A 20,985-nucleotide genomic window follows, 5' to 3' on the forward strand; every position below is an offset into this window, starting at 1 on the left:
ATGTTTGATAATCTGATTATTAAGTGTCTTGGTGTAGGTCATTCAGATCTATTCTGTTTGGGGTATGCTGTGCTTCTTGGATCTGTAATTTATGTCTTTCATAAGAGATGGGAAATTTTCATTAATTATTTACTTTATTATTGCTTCTGCCTCTTTCCCCTTCTCTTCTCTTTCTGAGACACCCATGATGTGCATATTCATGTTCTTCATGTGTCATTCAATTCCCTGATGCATTGCTCATATTTTTCCATTCCTTTTCCTATCTGTTCTTTTGTGTGTAGGATTTCAAGTGTCCAGTTCCTGAGTGTTTTCTTCTGCCTCTTGAACTCTGCTGTTGTATGTCTCCATTATGTTTTCCATCTCTAGTGTTGTGCCTTTCATTTCCATAGATTCTGTCAGTAGCTTTTACAAACTTTCGATTTCTACCTTATGTTCACCCAATGTTTTCTTTATATCCTTCATCTCTTATGCTGTATCTTCCCTGAACTCATTGACTTGGTTTTTGATATGATTTAACATATTTCTTTAAAAATCTTTAACTGATTGTTTCATTAAAGTGAAACAATAGCTCAACTCTATCTTAATTGAGGTATGAGTTTGTTCCTTTGACTGGGCCATATCTCTGTTTTTCCTGAAGTAGTTTGTAGTTTCCTGTTGTCTAGGCATCTGGTTTCCTTGGTTACCCCAATCAGACTTTCCCAAACCAGATCAGCTTCAGGTCTCAGAGTGGGGCTATTCTCAGAGTCAAGTTTCCCTGAGGGTGTGTCTTAGAAGACTGACAGACTTTCCTGTGAAGCCTCTAGCTGCTGTGCTTTTCCTAACCTGCCCAGACACTGGTGCCTGTCAACCTGTCCCTCCTGACTGGTTTAAGGAGGTGTGGCCCCTTTAATTCTTAGCTTAGTTTGTTTCCATTTTGACTGTTTTCTCCAAGGCCCTGGGGACTGAGTTCTGAAGGGTGGGCAGGCACTTGAGCTGGGCCCCACCTCCTTCCTTTTAGGGAAGATACACCCCCTAGGGAGTTATCTTCTGCATTTGAATAACTCCTTTGTCCCTCTAAATCTGTAACTCCACCCCTATCTGGGTTAGAGTGCTGTGAACTGAAAATGGCCACTTGGGTTGAGAAAGAGAAAAAGGGAAAGAAAGCCCCCTTTCAGAGCCAGTCCACAGCCCCCCAGTTTCATCCTTTGGTCAGATAGAGCATCCAGTCCTCTGGGATCCCTCTCCTGGGGCACTCCAAGGCTAGTCTCTAAAAGCCTTCATATTTCTCCTTTTTTTTAATTAATTTTTTTTTTTCTGTCAGCCCTACTTCCTTTCCACTGGGAGTGACCTCAGGGTACTTTGCTGCTTGTTGGAGTTTTGTGTCTGTAGCTTGTATTCAGCAGTCCACTTTTGTTAATTAAAACCCCAGCTGGAGCTGGGCTGAACTATATTTGCTTGCTCCATGAATGCTGCTTTCTCCCACAGTGAGGTCCTGCAGCTCAGCCTGCTGTGGGGTAGGGGGCTCCCAGCATGGGTCCACAGTTTTTACTTACAGATTTTATGCTGCGATCTCAGCCATTCCACCCAAACCAGGTTGGTGTACGATGTGTGGATAGTCATGGTTGTCTCCCAGTAGTTGTTCCAAACTATTTAGTAGTTATTTCTGGTTGTTTATTAGTTGCTTCAGGGGACTAACTAAATTCCACTCCTCTCTATGCCACCATCCTTGCCCCTCTCCCAGCCAAAAGATACTGTATTTTAAAAAAGTAATGAAGACATACTACATAAAGAAATAAACACAGTAATTTTAACATAATACAGTAATTAAAATATGAAAATATTGCAACCAAACATATTAATCATTTTAATAAACATAGGTGGGAATGACTCCTATTAAAAAGATTTTCAAACTGGCTTATAATCCAAAATGCAACTATATACTGTGTATGAGATATACCTCAAACAAAGTAATTCAAAATGGCTAAAAATAAAAGGGATGAGCTATACTAGATAAACAGAAATGATAAGAAAGCAGGGATTGCAATTCCGTTATCAGAGAAAATGGAATTAAAGCAAAACAGCATTAAAAGAGGCAAACAAGGTCACTCTTTAATGCTCAAAGCCATAATATCACAAGATATAATAGCTATGAACATATATGTACCAAATAACATAGCCATATCTATTTAAAACAGACACTACAAGAGATGCAGTGAGAAACAGACAGAATCACACTAACAGAAGGAATATTTAACATACTACTCTCAGTACAATGCAGGTCAATTGGACAAAAAATAAGGATATAAAAGATCTAAGCAAAATAATCAATAAAGTAGAGCATGGTGGGGGTGGGGGAGGATCAAGCACCATACTTGATAGCAGAGAATATATCTTTTTCTCAAGAACACATGGAACAATTACAAAAACTGATTATAGATTAAATAAGGAGAACAATAGTAAGTTCCATGAAGTAGAAATATTGTTAATAATACTCTATAATCATAATGCAATAATTCTAGGAAATTTAAAAATCAAGAAACAAAAATGCCCTTTCGCCTAGAAATGTATAAAACTTTCTCTTGGGTAAAAGGGAAAATAAAAACAGAAACTACAGAATCTATGGAAAATGATACTGAAAATACTACTTATCAAAATGTATAGGATACATTTAATTACTAACCAAAGGAAAATCATAGCCTTAAACACTTACAGCAATAAAAATGAGATAATGAAAATATGCTAACTTCTAACTAAAAAAAAATTAGAAAAAGAACAACCAAATAAAGCAAAGAAAGCATAAGGAAGGAAATAATAAGGAAGACATCAAGTTAATAAGATAAGGAACATAAAAATAGAAGACCAAATTAACAAATCAAAATGTTGATTCCTTAAAACAAAATCAATAACAGAGAATTTCTAGCTAATTTAAACAAGAAAAGAAAGGGGAAAGCACAAATATACAAAATAAGAAATGATGAGAGGAAAATAATTATTGGTAAGAGAAAAAATTTAAATATCATATGAGACTACTTTACATACTTTTATCCTAAGAAAATCTAACATACCAAAATTGACACCAGTAGAAATAGAACACTAAAACAGAAGAATTCCCATAGAAGAAACAGAGAGAAAGTTATCAAGGAACCACTCACCATCACCCTGAGAAAACAAACAAAAATAAACTCTGTGCCAGGCCCAGGTAGTTTCAATGGGAGATTTTGCCAAACTTTTAGAGACCATATAGATCCAACACAACACAAATTGTTTCAGAACACAGAAAACAAAGGAATAAAGGAAAACTTTCCAATTCTTTTTATGAAGCATTACATTGATACATAAATGTGATAAAGATAGCAAAAAAAGATAAAACGAGAAATCAATATCACTTATGAAAATCAGTGCAAAAATCCTAAATAAGATAGTAACAAATACTATCAAAGACCACATTAAGAAAATAATACACCCTAATCAGGTGGGTTGCAAAGGAGGCTCAAATTAGGAATTCTGTTAATATATACCGTATTAACAAGTCTAAGGAGAAAATTCATGTGATTCTTTACAGCGATGCTAAAAGAGCCTTCAGCAAAATACTATATCCATTCCTAATAAAACCACTAAAGAAAACAGAAATGGATGGTGAAATGGATCCTTATTGTAACGGACCCAATGATCACATCACACCTCCGTGTCCAAGACCCTTTACAACGTGATGTTTCCATTCTTCCCATCCTGAAATGGAGTCTATTTCTCCATATCCTTGAATATATGGAAGTGAAAGACTTCCAAATTGGAAAGGAAGAAGTAAAACTTTCCTTATTTGTAGGTGACATGATCATATATATAGAACATCCCAAAAAATACACAAGAAAGCTACTAGAGCTAACATACAAATGCACAAAGTGGAGAGGTACAACAGCAATGTTCAAAAATTAGTTATGTTTCTATATACCAGCAATGAACAATCTGAAGAGGAAATCAAGAAAAAAAATTCCATTTACAATAGCAATGAAAAGAATCAAATATCTAGGAATAAACTTATCCAAGGATATAAAGGACTTGTACATGGAAAACTACAAACATTGCTAAAAGAAATCCAAGAAGACCTAAATAAATGAGAGAACACTCTGTGTTCATGGATTGGAAGATTAAATATTGTTAAGATGTCAATTCTACTCAAAGTGATTTGTAGATTGAATGCTATCCCAATCAAAATTCCAACAGGCTTCTTTGCAGAAATGGAAAAGCCAAACATCAAATTTATATGAATAGCCAAAGCTATCTTGAAAAAGAAGAATGAGGTTGGAGGATTCACAGTTTCCAATCTTAAAACTTATCATAAAGCCATAGTAATCAAAACAGCATGGTCTTGGCACAAGAACAGACATATAGACCAATGAAATCAAATTGAGAATCAGAAATAAACCCTCAAGTCTATGACTAATTGATTTATGACAATGGTGTCAAGTCCACTCAATTGGGAAAAAATATCTCTTCGACAAATGGTGCTGGGAAAACTGGAAATCCATGTGTAAAAGAATGTAGGTGGATCCCTATTTAAGACCATATACAAAAATCAACTCAAAATGGATCGTAGACCTAAATATAAGAACCAGGACTATAAAACTCCTTGAAGAAAGCATAGGGAAACATCTTCAGGACCTTGTGTCAGGGAATGATTTCTCAAACTTTACACCCAAAGTACAAGTAACAAGAAGAAAAAATAATTGAATGGACTTCATCAAAATAAAAAAATATTCTGTGCATCAAGGACTTCATTATGAAATTAAAAAGACAACCTACTCAATTAGAGAAAATATTTTGGAAACCACATATCTGATAAGGGTTTGATATCCAAAACATGTAAAAAAATACTACTACTCAACAACAAAAAGACAAACAATCCAATTAGAAAAATGGGTGAAAGATTTGTATAGACATTTTCCAGAGAAGACATAACAAATGGCCAAATAGCACATGAAAAGTTGTTTAACATCATTAGCCATTAGGGAAATGCAAATCAAAATCACAATGAGATACAATTTCACACCCACTGTAATGGCTACATTAAAAAAACAAACAGGAAAAAAGTGTTAGAGAGGACGTAGAGAAATAGGCACACTTGTTCATTGTTGCCGGGAGTGTAAAATGTTGCAGCCACCATGGAAGACAGTTTGGTGGTTCCCCAGAAAGTTAAGTATAGAATTACCATATGGCCTGGCAATCCCACTTCTAGGTATATACTTAAAAGAATTGAAAGCAGAGACTTGAGCGGATATGTGCACACCAATGTTCATAGAAGCATTATTCACAATTGCCAAAAGATGGAGGCAACCCAACTGTCCATCAACAGACAAGTGGATAAACAAAATGTGCTATACACGTATAAGGAATATTATTCAGCCATAACGAGTGAAGTTCGGATACACGCAACATCAACGAACCTTGAAGACATCATGTTGAATGAAATAAGCCAGACTCAAAAGGACAAATATTGTATGACCTTACTGATATGAAATAATTAGAATAAGCAAATTCATAGAGTGAAAAACTGGAATCCAGGTTGCCAGTTGACATGACGGGGGCAGGGAAAGGGAAGTTAACACTTAATTTGTGCAGAATTTCTTTTTGTAGCTTTGGAAAAGTTTTGGTGATAGATGGTGTTGGTGGCACACCATTGTGAATATAACAGCACTGAATTTTATTTGAATGTGCTTAAAAAGGGAAATTCTAGGTTGCACATATGTTACTAGAATAAAAATTTAAAAGAAACACAAAACCATAGAACTACACAACACAAACAGTGAATCCTGTTGTAAACCATGGACTACAGTTAATAGTACAATTAAAATAATATTCTTTCATCAATTGTAACAAAGTTACTACACTAATGCAGTGTTAGTAATGGGGGGTAGGTCATGTGGGAACTCTATTTTCTGCATGATTTTTCTGTACACCTACAACTTCTCTAATAAAAAGAAAGAGAGGAAATAAGGACAATGCAAGATGATTCAAAGTTACAAAAAAAGAAAAGAAAGAGAGAAAAGGAAATTGGGAAGAAAAAGAAATAAAAAACAGTCAATTATTCTGAGAAAAATCCCATCATGAATGTTTATAGCAGAGGAAGTGAGGCAATAAAGTCATTTTTACTGCTCTTAAAAATAGAGCGCCATTAAGAACAACAATAATTATTTCTCTTTTCACATAGAGGCTACCCTCTAGAAAGACAATACAATTATGACAGTTTATAGACTTGAGCAAACCAAACCCAAGAAATACCTATATACTGATGTAGCACTTGGCTTAACTCGTGCAAGTGGGAGCCTGCAGGGCTGAAATTGAAAATCAGCTCATAGTGATACCAGAAACTGTACAGGCGGTAAAAGATGATTTTTCCGAGTTCGAATGTTGCTTTTACGTAAGGGTCATTCGTGCTAGAAGAGAAAGTTGGGACAATGTGTTAATAAATGACTTAGATAATGGTGAACACAGATGTCTGGTGCCCTCCTGTCACCCACCCGTTTATCTGGCAGTTGGTCTCCTTGCTGAAAGCACATTTCATGAGAATGTCCAGGACCATCAAGTTGATGTGTTCAAAGACGTCCACACTTGTGTCCTGAGTGATGCACAGCTTCTCCCACTTCTCCTGGAATTGGGGGTCAAGATTGGTATCATCACCCTCCTCAAATTGCCTTTATTTGAAAGTTCCTCCCTCACCCCGGTCTTAGGATTTAAGGGAGACAACCTGACCCAGCAGGAACCAAAGGTCACATAAAGTAAATAAGCCAAGTGCTTAATTTGGGCAAGAAGGAGAAAATGTATCCAGCTGAATGGGAAAGAGCATGGAAGAAACTGCATATCTGGAAAATGACTGAGTTAAGGATCTGTGACTTCTCAATTATTATCATAACTCTGCTTTCAAACAAACTAGAGTTCCACTAAAACAGACAATCTCTGATTCAAGACCCATCATTACAAAGAGTTTCCCCAGGGCTTCCTTCATCTTTAACCCCCAAATTGCTAGAAACCCTGTTACGACTCTCAGCCACCATAACCACATTTAAAAATAAATTTGGGACTTTTCAAAAGCATCTTTGGATTCAGCAGTGGGGAACAGAGGGCAGCTGTGAATAGCAACAGCTTAGGGGAGCTGGCGCCCAGCCAACCTCCTGCCTGGGCCCACTTTATCTCCCTACAAAAAAAAGACCAACTCACACTGCCTGAAATATTTTGCCTAACTTTGTTAAACTCCACAAAGGCTCCAGCTGAAAATGTATTCTTTGTATAAAAATACAAATTCAAATGTTTAAATTCAGTTCAACCTACATTTATCAAGCACTTATAAGCACTAAACTTATAAGTGCTAAGGATTTAGAGACCACAAATAAACGGCAAAGGGATTTTTTTAAACTTTTACTTAAGTGTCAATTTTCTAGCCAGATATCTTTCATTCCGAATTACAGTTTTACTGAGTAAAAATGGTAATTTTAGAAGAAATGAGAGCAAGGGCAAGGCTTCAAAGCTTGAGGCACTTTGGAACAGTAAATACATCAGTGAGAGGAAGCTCAGGGAAATGCGGGACTGAGAACTGAGAAAGGTAGAAATAGGATATAGGAATGGAGATAAAACTCAAATACAATCAATGGCTGTTTTGCAACTGTGCTTAAAGCTGAACAGCACCAGAATCGGAAGGGGATGTTCTTTTCCCTCCCTAGCCTGTACTTCGTGGCCGCAAGCTCTCTGCATCGAGGCCTCACGTTCATATCATCTTCGTCCCAGCATGTCCAGTTAAATCTGCTTCTGTGAGCTTGGCTGAGAACCCAACCCATACGTTGGTAAGAGTGGTTCCCTCTGGCCAAAGGGGCAAGTTTGCAGGTAAGGGAGGAGGGAACCTTTGGTTCTGTTCATGATGTTCAAAATATTTATGATGAAACTGTATTAATGAATCATTTTTCTGATTTTTAAATAAATGCATTTTAAACATTAAAACCAATGTACAAGTAGAGTTTGGAAACAGAACTCATTCCTATGAGGGACTGCTCATAGGAATATCCCTCCACGATGTGTGCATGTCCCTTTGGAAGGGGCGGATCAGCTCCTAGTTATTCTCTACCACCTACAGGAGGAAACGTGCATCTGTGATTTTCGTTCAGCCTGGAATCATTTGCTAGGTTCTTTATGGCCATCGGGCAAGTCCATTCCAACCTCGAAACCCTTCTTCATGCTAACTCTCTCTGCCTAGAATTCCCTCTTTCTTACCCATGTTTTCAAGTCCAGCTCATATTTCATGGTAAATCTGCTCTCTTCTCACCCCTGAAGCTGCCATGACTACTCCTGGCTTCCTTACCTGTCATCTATAGTACTTAGCATCTGAATCTCTCCACTTGGTAGTTGGTTTACTGTTTTAGGATCTCAAAAATATATCTAAGACAGAAGAATTTCTAAGAGAAATTTTATTGATTTTGCTTATGGGAAAAAAAAGGAATTCCAAAAGCAAAAGAAAATGATCTTCATCATTTTTATCTCCCAAAGAACATAGCAAAGACTCGCATAAACACCTGCTACTCAAGGGGTACTTGTACATAGATCAATTTCTAGAAAGCATTGCTTTTTTATTTTTACCACCCACTAAACATAATCCTAATACATTTTCTGTTGGAGGCATTTTGAAATGCATCAGAGCAGTCTCCCCCCTCCACTTACCAGCATCGTGTTGGCAGAATGGACCATCACCTCTGAATACGGTTTCAAGATGTTAAAATGGAATCCAGGGGTTAGTAGGCAGCGGTGCTGGAACCACTTTGGCCCATCTAGACTGGTCAATCCTTTGCCTTGAGAAATAAAAGGCACAAAACCTCATGCCATTTTATTAGATGAGATAAAGTAGAAGTGAAAAACCTGATGCACAGGTAGTCATGAAATAGTGAGTGTCGAAGCAGTGCTGACACATTAGGATTGAGGTAGGGGGTGATCCTTACATCTGGGCATGAATGTATTTAACAGTGCAAGAAAGAATCAAGTTTTGAAGACTGATGTCAGAGCTAATTCTTAAGTCACCAATTACTACCTCAGGAGTAACTGAGTAAGTTACTTAAGCTTCCAGAGGCTTGGTTTTCTGAACTATAAAATGTGATAATAAATACCTACTTCACTGTGTTGAATAAATGAATGCACACACATCACATAAGGCAGCCAGACTGTCCCCAGCTCACAGTAGAAACACAACAAATATTCATTTCCTCTCCACCCCAAAGGGAGCTGTAAACTATATTGTGTATATGAAATTCACAAGAAACGAGTAAGTGTCTACCCTGCTCCCAGATACCCATACCCTGAGTCCAGGTCAGTGCTTCATGCGGTGAATGCTAGAAAGTGGAAAGCCTTATAAGGCTAATGGTCCACAACCTTCTACTGCCAGAGAGTTCATTAAGGATTTGGCTTTAAAAGACCTTTTTAAGCTTATTAATATATAATTGTCATCATTCACTGAGTGCCTACTGCCTGCCCAGGCTTGCAATACATTGTCCGGCATTGGCACAATGCCAGCCATTAACTAAGAGCTGAGAAGGTGTTTCTCATTTAATTCTTGCAACAGCCCAGAGATGTGACCCTTATTCTCATTTTTAAAGATAAGGAAACTGAGACTCGAAGATATTAAGTGACTTCCCCAAGATCACATTCAACTAGTCAATGGGCGGCAGGATTCACATCTAAGTGGCTCTGAATCCAAAGCCTATATTCTTTCATTTAATTCCTTCCTTGTCCAACATAAATACCAAGTATGTGACTAAAGGACTTGATTTATCTGCTCAGGGAATATTGTCAAACTGTACTTTGGAGCAAAATTTTACTGATTTTGCTTATAGAAGAAAAAGAAACTCTTAAAAAAAGGAAAAAGATCCAGGAAAAGAAAACAAAAGGGAGGAAAGGATAGAATAAAGAATAGGGATGGTGAGGTTACAGTTTTAAAGAGAGAAGGGGGACAGATTCACTCATACGCTGCCTTGAGAATGGGACTTTGGGGAGTGAAATGGATGGAGGGGGTTTCTAGGAAGTTGTCTGTGTTGACTTCACAGCACCCCTTTGGCCTTCCCCAGATGACTTTCAGAGATCCACCTTACTCTTCATGCTTTTTGAATTCAGGTTGGAGCTTCTTTGGAGTGCTCTACTGTGTGGAAAGGGGGCTTTGGGCGAGAGCAGAGTCCCACGTTTATTTGGGTTGCACTCTCATCTGCACATACATACCAACACAAGGAATCAAGAACCTGTGCAGGCACTGGGACTTGGGATCTGCAGAGTCAAGCAGAGAAAACAAAAGACAGCATTAGAGGTAAATCACAAAATCAGTAAAGGTTTTGTGCATTTGCCTGCACTAACGACAAACAGGGAGCAAAAGGGAGCCCAACACTCACTCTCTGTAGGCCTTGGCAGTCCCAGGGAGACCAGAATTCTGGGTTCAGGGACCAGAGAACAGCAATCCCTGAGAGGCAGACAGTTAAACCCAGATTCTTCCCTTATTTTCATTTCCTCTAACTGAAACAGAAATTGCCAGAGGACTGCATAGTTTCTAGAACAGGAGTTGGGACAGCATATCAAATCCAAAATCCTTTTTGGAAAGCAGATTAACTATTAGAGCACAGGCCAGCAGGCACCAGTTAGTGAGATACAAATGCTTCTTGATTATTTTGTGAATGTAAAACTGGAGGGGTTTTACAGCTCTTGTCCTTTTAGAGATGGGCATGAGACAAACCAGAGCTGGGGGACTGGGAAACGTGGAGACTTTCAGAAAGAGGTTGTTTTCTTTTGTTAGGTCTACATATGGAACTGTCCGAGGAAGAGCTGCTTCTGATTTCCCCTGAAGACTCATGTTCAAGAAAGGGAATTGGAGTGGGGTTGTCGCTGACGCTGAGGGCACAAAACCAAGAGAGGAAAAGGAAGCTTCTGGCCAGCCTGGTGACCTAGAAGAGCCCGTGGGAGCCCTGAACTAGAAAGGGATTTTGGAGGATACGAGAATCCCTTTTTTCTCTAGGGTCTCTTGAAGGCCCAGTACTAACCTGTGCTTCAGGAACCATTTACATCCTTTAGAGTCCTGCCTGTGGGTATTGTGCACCACTTCTAGGAGGATTAGTTAGGTCCCTGAAATTTGTCCCTTTTCTTACCAGTTCTGCTCAGGAATGTCTTTGCATAGTCAGGATCATAGATATAGAAAACCGCCTGAAAGGGCCCAACCCAGCGAGGGAAGGCACGAGGATATTTTTTTACCAGCTCCTCAAACTTCTCCATTTCATTTTCCTGAAAAAACTTCAGTGGAAAAAATAAAGTAAGTTAGATAAGTCAGCCAGTCTGGAAATGTACCCACTTTTTATAGATACAAATTGCACTTAGGGCCTGGATAGGGCCTGGCGCCTTTTCTGGAAGTGGGTGAATATGCTTTGCTAGGGATTTCTAAGCATAGCCTATAATTTTCCAAACAAGATAATAGTGTATTTATCTTCTCAATATAAACATATTTTGCATCCTCAGTCTAAGTCACTTTTGAATAATATATTCTGTGAGCTGTTTTCCCAACAGACAAGGTGAAATAAGCGGACTTACCCCCACCCCATGCTTTACCTGCCAATATCACACACTTAGATTAGGAGTGGGAACTGAAGGCTGAAAAACATTCTTTTCCAATGTGGAAACCTAACTGGTTAGCAGATGGAACTTAACCTCATCATCCAGCTCACTGCTCCTCTCCTTTATCTCTCTATAATTATTGATCAGTGATTCTTTCATATGACTTAATAATACATGCTTCTCTCTAAAAACCTGCCAGCTCCATCTACAAAGAACATCCAATATTTTCTTTTCCCCTACAGCAATAGAAGAAAAATTTATACAGGTGTGTGAAACTTGACGCAAGCCCCAATACAAAGCTCTCGCTTTCAACGTTTATAATTTAGAGTGCAAATATGACCATCAGAGGACTTTTTGCTTTTATAAGCAGATTACTAATGGTTCATTTAAATAGTTCTTCTAAATCACTAATTTTTTACATGCACCTCTTGTGTAAAGTGGGGAGGAGCACCTGTGTGTGTGTATGGGTGTGTGTGTGTATGTATGGGTGTGTGGGTGTGCCAATCTACATAGATAAGCATGATTGTGGGTGTCCCCGTCCCTAAGGAAACCTTGAGGTGGGCAAGTTTTTCATCATGTAACCAATCACACAACATTTGCTACTTGACTGATTTTTCTTTTTTGTCCTTGGGGGAGGTGGAACACTTTGGCTTCCTATTTCCCATTATGAGCTGTGAATCCTAACCTATGAAGTTTCTCCAGATAGCTTAGGGCCCTTGAAAGGCTGAGACTCTTGAAATTCAGACTCTTTTTTGCTGAGGTTCCCACAATCAAGCCAGTAACAAGGACCCAATGACTATCTAGAGCAACAGATCCCAACAATTTGAATATTTATTAATTTACAAATAGTAAACAAACCAATTTGTATCAAGTGCTTATTACATATGCCAGGTGGTACAGATACAGAGACATGTAAGGTGGGCAATATCTTTACCCTTGTGGGACATGCAGCCTAATAAGAGGATTTCTTTTTTTAGGTAAAAAATTTTCAAGGACATTTTAGGCCACATGAAAGTATTTGATTATATCCTTAGTAACTCTTGACTGGGAACATAGGTAAGGACAAAAAGATGCTATTAATCTGTAATATATTTAAGTGAATTTATGTTTCTTCATCTATAGCAACATCTAAGTAGATTTGAAAAATAGGTATTCTACATATCTAGGAAACATGTTACTTGTTTGGAAAACGCTTAGTGCCCACAGAAATAGTGTGGTAGTTTGGAGCTGTATGTACCCCAGAAAAACATGTGCTTAAACCTAATCCATTCCTGTGGGTGTGGCCCATCATAAGCAGGACTTCCTGGTGAGGGTACTTCAGTTAAGGTATGGCCCACTGCAATCGGGATGGGTCTTAATTCTATTACTGGAGTCCTTTATAAGCAGAATGAAATTTAGGCAGGCAGAGAGAAAGCCATGGGCAGCCAGAAGCTGAAACTCAGTGGAACCTGAAAGCGAACAGAGAGTCCAAGGAGAGGCCACCATGTAATAGAGGAGCCAAGGACCAAGGGTTGCTGGCAACCAGCCCCAGAACGCCAGTCTTCAGGGAAAAAAGCATTGCCTTGATGATGACTTGATTGGACTTTCTCTTAGCCTCAAAACCATGAGCTAATAAATTTACATTATTTAAACCAATCCCTTGCATGGTATTTGCTTGAGCAGCCAAGGAAATTAAAACAAATAGTAATAGCTAACATTTAGTAAGCACTACTATGAGCTACGTGCTGCTAAGTGTGTTCCATGTTTTATATTATTTAATATTTACATCAGGTACCCTATGAAGTACAATTACAATCCCTATTTTAGAGATGAGGAAGTTGAGCCTTAGAGAGATTAACTAACTATCCAAGATCATAATATAGCTGGCAACTAGTAGTGGCCAGTAGTGGGGATTCAAACCCAGGTTTAAGTCTAGAGCCCAAGTTCTTCACTATGTACTTAATTACACAGTCTTCCCCTACATCATATCCAAGCATGTGTGCATACACACACACATACGTATATACACACTTGCATACACACACACTGGTTAGGATTCATTTACCTACTGAATAAATGACAATCTACCTGGCTCTGTGTAGTCAATAAATCTTCAAATAAATGAATTTGTTGAGCACCTAACACATTTGTGCATTCAACAAAGTATTAATTGAGCACCTATTATAGGCTAGGAACTGTACAAGACCTGGGTTTATAGGGATGAACAAAGTCCCTCCCCTAACAGATCTCATATTCTAATAGGGAGAAAGATAATAACTAATAATCAAAGGAATATACAATACATTATCAGAGAGTGATAAGTGGTAATGAAACAAAAGGTAATACAAGCAGGGTTAGGGAGTAGAGAGTACTGGAGGTCCTATTTTAGTTACAGTGGTCAGGGAAGGCCTCCCTAAGATGTGACACTTGTTCAAAGGCCTGAGTAAGTTGCAGGAAGAGCATTCCAACAAAAGAACAGCATGTTCAAAGCCCCAAGGAAAGATTTTGCTTGGCATGTTTGAGGACTGGTGAGAAGACGAGAATTACTGGAACAGACCAAGGACTGCAATTTCTTGTCTTGTAGGAAATCCACACCCCCCCCCCCACACACTCACCTTTTCCTTTTGGAATGTTATGACTAGAGTTAAAATGATACTAAGTGAAATAGTTCCTTTTCTTGTGACTACCTGTGTGTTAAGGAAGAGAATAAAAGGGCTAATATTCATATACATGGAATTCCAGAAGGAGAGAAGTGATAATGAAGCAAAAGCAACATGTGAAGAGAAATTAGCTAAGAATTTTCCAAAATTGATGAAAAAATCCAGTCACATATCCAATAAATTCTGTAAATTTCAAATTGGATCAGATCAAAGAACACCACATAGTAAAACTTCTGAAAACCAAAGACAAGGGGAAAAATTTTTTAATAACCAGAGGAAAAAAAGCATATTACCCTCAAATGAATAGTACACTAATAACTTCATATTTTATACCAATTCAGAAAGATCTATCTGTAAACTTCTCTTGCAGACCTCTTTGTCACCAATTTTTCAATCAAATTCTCTCAAGTCCCTGACCATTCTGCTAAATCATTAGCCACAGCTCATAAATCAATTTACAAATGCATTTTTAGAAATTTCTCTTTCCAAGCAAAATGAACAGTCAGGTGCAATGCTCAAAATTCTCCCCACTAAGTATTTCCCTTCACGACTGTCCTTCAGGGATATCCCAGGAAGGCGCTCTAGTGCTGCAGCTGTCCACTTTTAGTTCTACCTTTGTATCATGTAGAACTATCTGTAAACCAGGCCTGAGTTTTTCTTCCTATGGCAAACTGAATAAGGGAAACCCCCAAGAGGCCATAGTTGTCGGCCGGGAGAGAGAATGTAATGTGGCAAGAGTGGGGCCATAAGCATTTGGACCACTTCCTCGTGTTAGTGATTTGTGCTTCTAGGGCTTGCTCAAGTCCAAACTCATATATATCACTTCCATTAGCTGATGGAGTACTGCTGCACATGCCCAGCTTCATGGCGTGGTGGGTCATAATGAGCTACTCAGGTCTCGTGGTAACTCGGTGGCCCATGGTAAATGCTTGGTTTCTAAGACCCAGTAGCAGGCCAAAAGCTGTTTGTCAAAAGGAAAGTAGTTATCTGCAAGGATGGTGGGGCTTTGCTCCAAAATCCTAAGGTTCTGTGATGTGATTCTCCTGGAGAGCCCAGTCAAAGGCTCCAAACAGCATCTCTATTTGCCACTGATATTTCCAGCACCATTAGATATTCTGGATCATATGGCACAAGTAGCAGAGCAGCTTGCATGGCAGCCTGGACTTATTGCTGAGCTTCCTCTTGTTATGGTCCACACCCCAAACTAGCACACCCAAATGAGGAATATATTCCCTCCCAAATCCAAAGAGGCCAACTAGGCATTGTGTCTCTTTTATGTTGTTGTTGTTGTAAAAGGGGCACAGATGCAACAGCTTATCCTTCACCTTAGAAGAGATATCTCAACATTGCCCACAACACTGGAAGCTTGAAATTTCACTGAGGTGGAAGGACCCTGCATTTTGTTGGATTTATCTCCCACCCACTGACATACCAATGCCTTACCAATAAGTTTAGAGTAATTGCTACGTTTTGCTCACCAAGTCTAATCAGTATAATGTCATCAATATAACTCGGTGGTGTGATATCTTGTGGAAGGGAAAGGAGATCAAGGTCCCTGCAGACTAGATGATGTTATAATGCTTGACCACGGGCCAATCGTTGGCTGAAGAGTTGATATCCATGAGGTAGGAGAATGAAGGTGTACTGCTGTCCTTGTCAGCTGAAAGCAAACTGTTAGTGGTGATATTTATTAAAGGTATTGGGAAAAAATGGCATTTACCAGATTAATAGCTGCATACCACGTACCAGGGGATGTGTACATTTGGAATGATAACATGGAATGATACCATATGTGGAACAGCAGCTGCAACTGGAGCCACTACCTAGTTAAGTTTACAATAATCTACTGTCATCCTCCAAGATCCATCTGTTTTCTTCACAGGCCAAACAGAAGAGCTGAATGGGGATACGATAAGAATCACCATCCCCACATCCTTCAAGCCCTTGATGGTGGCATTAATCTCTGCAATCCCTCCAGGAACATGACATTGTTTTGGGTTTACTATTTTGCTAGGTAGAAGCTGTACTAGTGGCTTCCACTTGGCCTTTCTTACCATAAGTCAGGGAATCAATGTGGGGATTCTGCCAGTTGCTGCGTATGCCTAGTCCAATTGTGCATTCTGGAACGGGGGAAATAACCACAATATGGATTCAGAGACCTACTGGACCCACTGTGAGATGAACCCAAGCTAAACCTCCATTGATCACCTGACCTTCTTAAGCCCTGCTTTGACTGGTAGTCCACAGTGATGTTTTGGGTCTCCTAGAATTAAGGGCAGTTCAGAGCCAGTGTCCAGTAAACCCCAAAATGTCTGATTATTCCTTTTCTCCAGTGCACAGCCACCCTGTTAAATGGTCTATGTCTTTTTGGGGAAGGCTGGAGGAAGAGTAAAAGGATACATTTTTTGACAGAGTAGCAGGGTCTTTCCCCAAAGGGACCTGACTTTCCCTTCATTCAAGGGGTCATGACTGTCTGTTTTTATCATTCAAGTTAGACTTTTGTCCACTTGACCTAGCACTCTTCTGCTGTAGATCAAGTAAGAATTTGCTAGACTGCTCATCTATTTTACTTCTGCATATCCCAAGATCAACTAGCCAATGTGATAGGGCTCTATGAGTCAGACTATTCTTATTACAGCTATGATTCTGCTGTCCCTTACAGCAGCCACATTCACCTCACCTTTGACAGTGCCACCACTTGGCTCCGGTCAACCTGGGATCTGATCACCCCCAATGTATTTAAGGATCCAAGTTCAGTAGCAGTAGTTCCCACATTAAAATTTGGCCTACAGAGAAGAGTGACCATAGAGCTCCGCAGGTTAGATGGAGCTGTTCTCATATATTTATTCCTCACAGTAGTGGTGAAAGGTGTGTTTTCTGGATATGCCTAGGATGGGTGAGCATGTCTTCTACGATAAATACACTCTAACATTCCAATGTCTCTAAGCCTTTGGATTCCCTCATCTATATTACATGAGGACAATCCTGATATTTCAACTTCATTCAGTGTAGGCAACCTTTTGGTTCATGCTTCAGCCAACAACCTGAACAAACTTTTAGAGCCCTTTTTAACCCCTTGAGCTACAACACTGAATCCAGGATCTCTGCTTAGTGGGCCCATATCAATAAATTCAGTCTGATCCAACTTGATATTCCTTCCACCATTATCCCATACCTTTAAAATCCATTTCCACACATACTCCCCTGATTTATGTCTGTATAAATTGGAAAAATCAAGCATTTCTTTTGGAGTGTAGTGCATCTCCTCATGAGTCATACTTTATACCTCACCTTTCAGTATCTGTTGGGTTTTCAGTTTAGTTATAGGTCTAGAAGAAAAGAGGGGTTAGGAGGTAGTCATGAGAAGAATTATGTTGCTTTGCAAGTCAACTACTTTGAGCATTCCATTACAGTTTCCTCTGGTGGAACAGAGTTAAGCTCATCAGAGAGAGGCTTGAGGGCTGTTTCCTCTGGGGAGGTAGTAACAGGTTTATCAGGCACAGCATGGTTAATCTCTTCACGAGGAGGTGGGATGTAAATTTCCCAGAACTGGTGAATATGAGTTTCCAGAATTGAAAGGCTTGCTCACTAAGTGTCAAGCACAATGAATAAATAAAGAGCCATACCTAGGCATATCATCAATAAATTTTAGAATACCAGAGGTAAATTGAAGAAGCCCTTAAAGCTGTAAAAAGGAGAGAAAAGGTAACATAATAAGGACTAAGAATCAGAAAGGTATAGGAATTTTCAAAAGTCCTGAAAGCTAGAAGACAATTGAAGAAGCCTTCAAATCTATGAGAAAAGCAATTCCCAAGGTAAAATTCTATACCCTGATAAATTATCATTCAAGTTAAAAGTAGAATAAAGACATTTCTATCCATTTAAGAGCTCAAAAAATTTACCTTACATTCCTTAACTCATTCTCAGGAAGCTATCATCAAAATGATGTAATAAATCAAGAAAAAAAGAAAATATGGTATCCAGCACAGTACAGCATCAATTGGATGTCCCAGAACAACATGTATGTACCAGTCCTAAAGAACAATCAGTTCAGACTGGAACAGAAGGAGAGGTCTGTGTGAAAACATATACACTGATAGATTATTTGGTGTGCCTGATTATTTGGAAATACTGAGATGTGTTACAGCTCTACTAAAGCACTGGGGAAAAAAGTGATAGATATTGAAAAACCAAACAGATGAAAAAGAAAGGAGGCAGTCAATACACCATGAGAGAAAAAAAAAAAACATGAGAAAAGGATCAAAATCAAAGGGGACCACTTTGATCAGCCATACGTAATAGTCAATATAACATAAATCCTAATTTTCTATTTAACCAAAAAATACAACATATATTGGGACATATATTGGGACAGAGGAAGGTGAGGTGTAAGTGATAAATTGTCATAAAGAAGTTTATAGATGGATGTCTAAAATTATTAAATTAAGAAATGCAATATAATATTATTTTACAAATAAGGACTTAAATACCAGAAGAAACAGACAAAAGTTGAAAGATGTTGCTTTGGGGAAGAAATACTAGAAGTGGGAAGAAGGGAGAATTAAGAGCCAAAAGGTTGCAGTTTTTTTTTTTTTTTTTTTTGCTATAAATCATTTAGTACCATTTGAGAAAATAAAATCTAATTGAAAATAAGTAAATGTGCTAAAAGTTTGTTTTTATTTTATATGGGAATTTACCTGATGCTGCTGAGGCATGCAGGATCAGGGTTAAATCACAGGTTTAACATGGGAAAGATAATGCCTTGGATAATGGATAATGCCATAGAGCAGGTCCCCACTGTCGGCCCCAACTGTCTACCACCACAGGCCTCAGCTGCCTGCCTCAACATCTCTTCCCTGCACTCCCAAACAGAAGCTTGAAGGTCTTTGGACAGAACGCGCAATTTCTCACCCCAATGCCATGGCTCACACTTTTGCCCTGCTGGGATCTCCCTCCCTACCCCACCCATCCTTTAAAATTCTGCCCAGCCTGTCGCAGATTGTCTCTCCTCCCCTAAGCAGAGATGCATACCATCCTCCAAGATTCCCTTGCCCTAGGCCTCTTTCAGAGCATTCATTACCCTGTATGTTCACCTTCTCTTTGTGGCATAAGTCTGCACCGGCTTGGGCCCCTTGAAGGCAGAGACCAGTCTTTTGTTTGCAATCTGCACCATTCAAAGTTGGTGAATGAATGAAAAAATGAACCATAGATGGGGATGGATTTAGAGAACAGAAGAATCCAAAAAGTAATAGTCTAATGCCACTTTACCCATTTCAATCAATCAATCAATCATTTCTTGAATGGGTGGCTAGGGTGCTCCCTACTTCACAAGAATCCTAGAAAATGAAAGCTAATTTTCTCTGGTTGGATTGGACCAAGAGTGGCAATACTCTGTCCAGATGTTGCATACTTTCTGCAATTAATAATTATTATTTAGGTAACATACTATTTTTAAAATAACACTTTTGAAGGGCTTTTTAAAAAGCAGTACATACAAGCAAGCGATTGGGGAACCCATTAGAGACAGACCTGAGTGACACCTCGCTTCCGATATATTTTGCCCTTTAAATAGCCTCCTCCCAGCCCCCAAAGCTTCCTTTCCAGTGGCTATACCAGGGTGTTTCCCTTTCCCAGCAAGGCTGCGGGCGGAGCAAGACTCCACTGTGAAGAAGAGATGCGAGAGCCAGTGGCCAGGCTGGAGAGGGCTGTAGGGGGTTCAGGATTCCAAGGAGGGGAAGTGAGCTGCCCCCTCTCTGCCTAGCGGGTCTTCCCTTCAGCATCCTCCTCCCGCCCCTGCCTAGATACCTTCTGGTGCCCGAAGAGCCAGTGGGTGGGGGGCGCCGGGAAGCGGCGCAGGTCTCGCAGCAGCCGCTGCCTCCGCAGGTAGAGCTTGATGGCCTGCAGCATCACCAGGGCCAGGCAGAACACGAAGGCCAGGTAGAAGGGCCGCGCCCAGCGCGTCTCCAACCAGGAGGACTCCATCTCGTTCCGAGCACCGCAGAACGGTGTCGGTTTCCGGGGTCCGTGGAGACCGCGAGCGTTCGCTGCCCGGCGCTCGGGGCGGGGGATCAGCCAGCCCACCACGTCTCTGAGCCCTGAGGGAGCGCCCCCTGCATCCGGGGGAAGGCGGCAGGGCTGTGGGAGGGGCCGCTCAGGCCTGGGAGAGGAAGCTGGCGCGCGGTCGGGGTTTCTCACCCGTAACCCATAGCTGCAAGCCTTGATTCAGGACTTCTTACACCTGGAGTGTCATATTTAAAGCGCGACAGTTTTTCATTACCGAGGACCTGAATTTAGATTTTTTAAATAGTGCCAAGGCTGAGGTCATTGTTTTTCTTGTTTGTCAAAAATAAATAGCAACTTGCTATTTAAGAAGACCTTCTTTTCCACTCTGGAGTTTTACCAAAACCCATAGGGATTTGCGGGGTGGAGGTAGGGAACTAGGATCCAACAGGCTGAGTTCCCAAACTGCTGTCTCCCACTCTCCAGACTTCTTTTTTTTTTTAATAGGCATTGTCCACAATGCATTATCTATTCATTTATTTGTGCTGAGACAAGCTTATGCTAGGTGTTGAATTTATAGGCCTGATCAACAGACCCGATCTCTGCTATGACTTCCTATTCCCGGCTATATGATCTGCCCCCACTCCAGGCTCTGGAGCCAGATTTCATTTAGCAGGCAAATGGTTAGGACCCCAGGGATGGTAACTTCATCTGACCAAGCATTGGCCCCCTCATGTGTTCTATTTTGCCA

General features: G+C 39.8%; 1 protein-coding gene across 2 annotated transcripts in view; it reads right to left on the minus strand.

The window, feature by feature from the left end:
• LOC119527373 (cytochrome P450 4X1) overlaps window positions 1–20,329 on the minus strand; it is a 33,593-nt gene extending 13,264 nt beyond the window's left edge. Inside the window, exons 1-6 of one of the 2 annotated variants that reach the window (XM_037827301.1) lie at window positions 20,040–20,329; window positions 11,136–11,277; window positions 10,222–10,266; window positions 8,680–8,807; window positions 6,495–6,622; window positions 6,256–6,410 (exon numbers count right to left, since the gene is read on the minus strand). In XM_037827301.1, the coding sequence (XP_037683229.1) occupies window positions 6,256–6,410; window positions 6,495–6,622; window positions 8,680–8,807; window positions 10,222–10,266; window positions 11,136–11,277; window positions 20,040–20,216 (775 nt within the window). In that variant the 5' untranslated portion in view covers window positions 20,217–20,329. Of the gene's footprint in view, window positions 1–6,255; window positions 6,411–6,494; window positions 6,623–8,679; window positions 8,808–10,221; window positions 10,267–10,388; window positions 11,055–11,135; window positions 11,278–20,039 lie in introns of those variants that run through there. The other variant, XM_037827302.1, reaches the window with a different exon arrangement.
• Window positions 20,330–20,985: the final 656 nt, after the last annotated feature.

The sequence above is a fragment of the Choloepus didactylus genome, chromosome 2, assembly GCF_015220235.1.
Source record: "Choloepus didactylus isolate mChoDid1 chromosome 2, mChoDid1.pri, whole genome shotgun sequence".
In the NCBI taxonomy this organism is placed as follows: domain Eukaryota; kingdom Metazoa; phylum Chordata; class Mammalia; order Pilosa; family Megalonychidae; genus Choloepus; species Choloepus didactylus.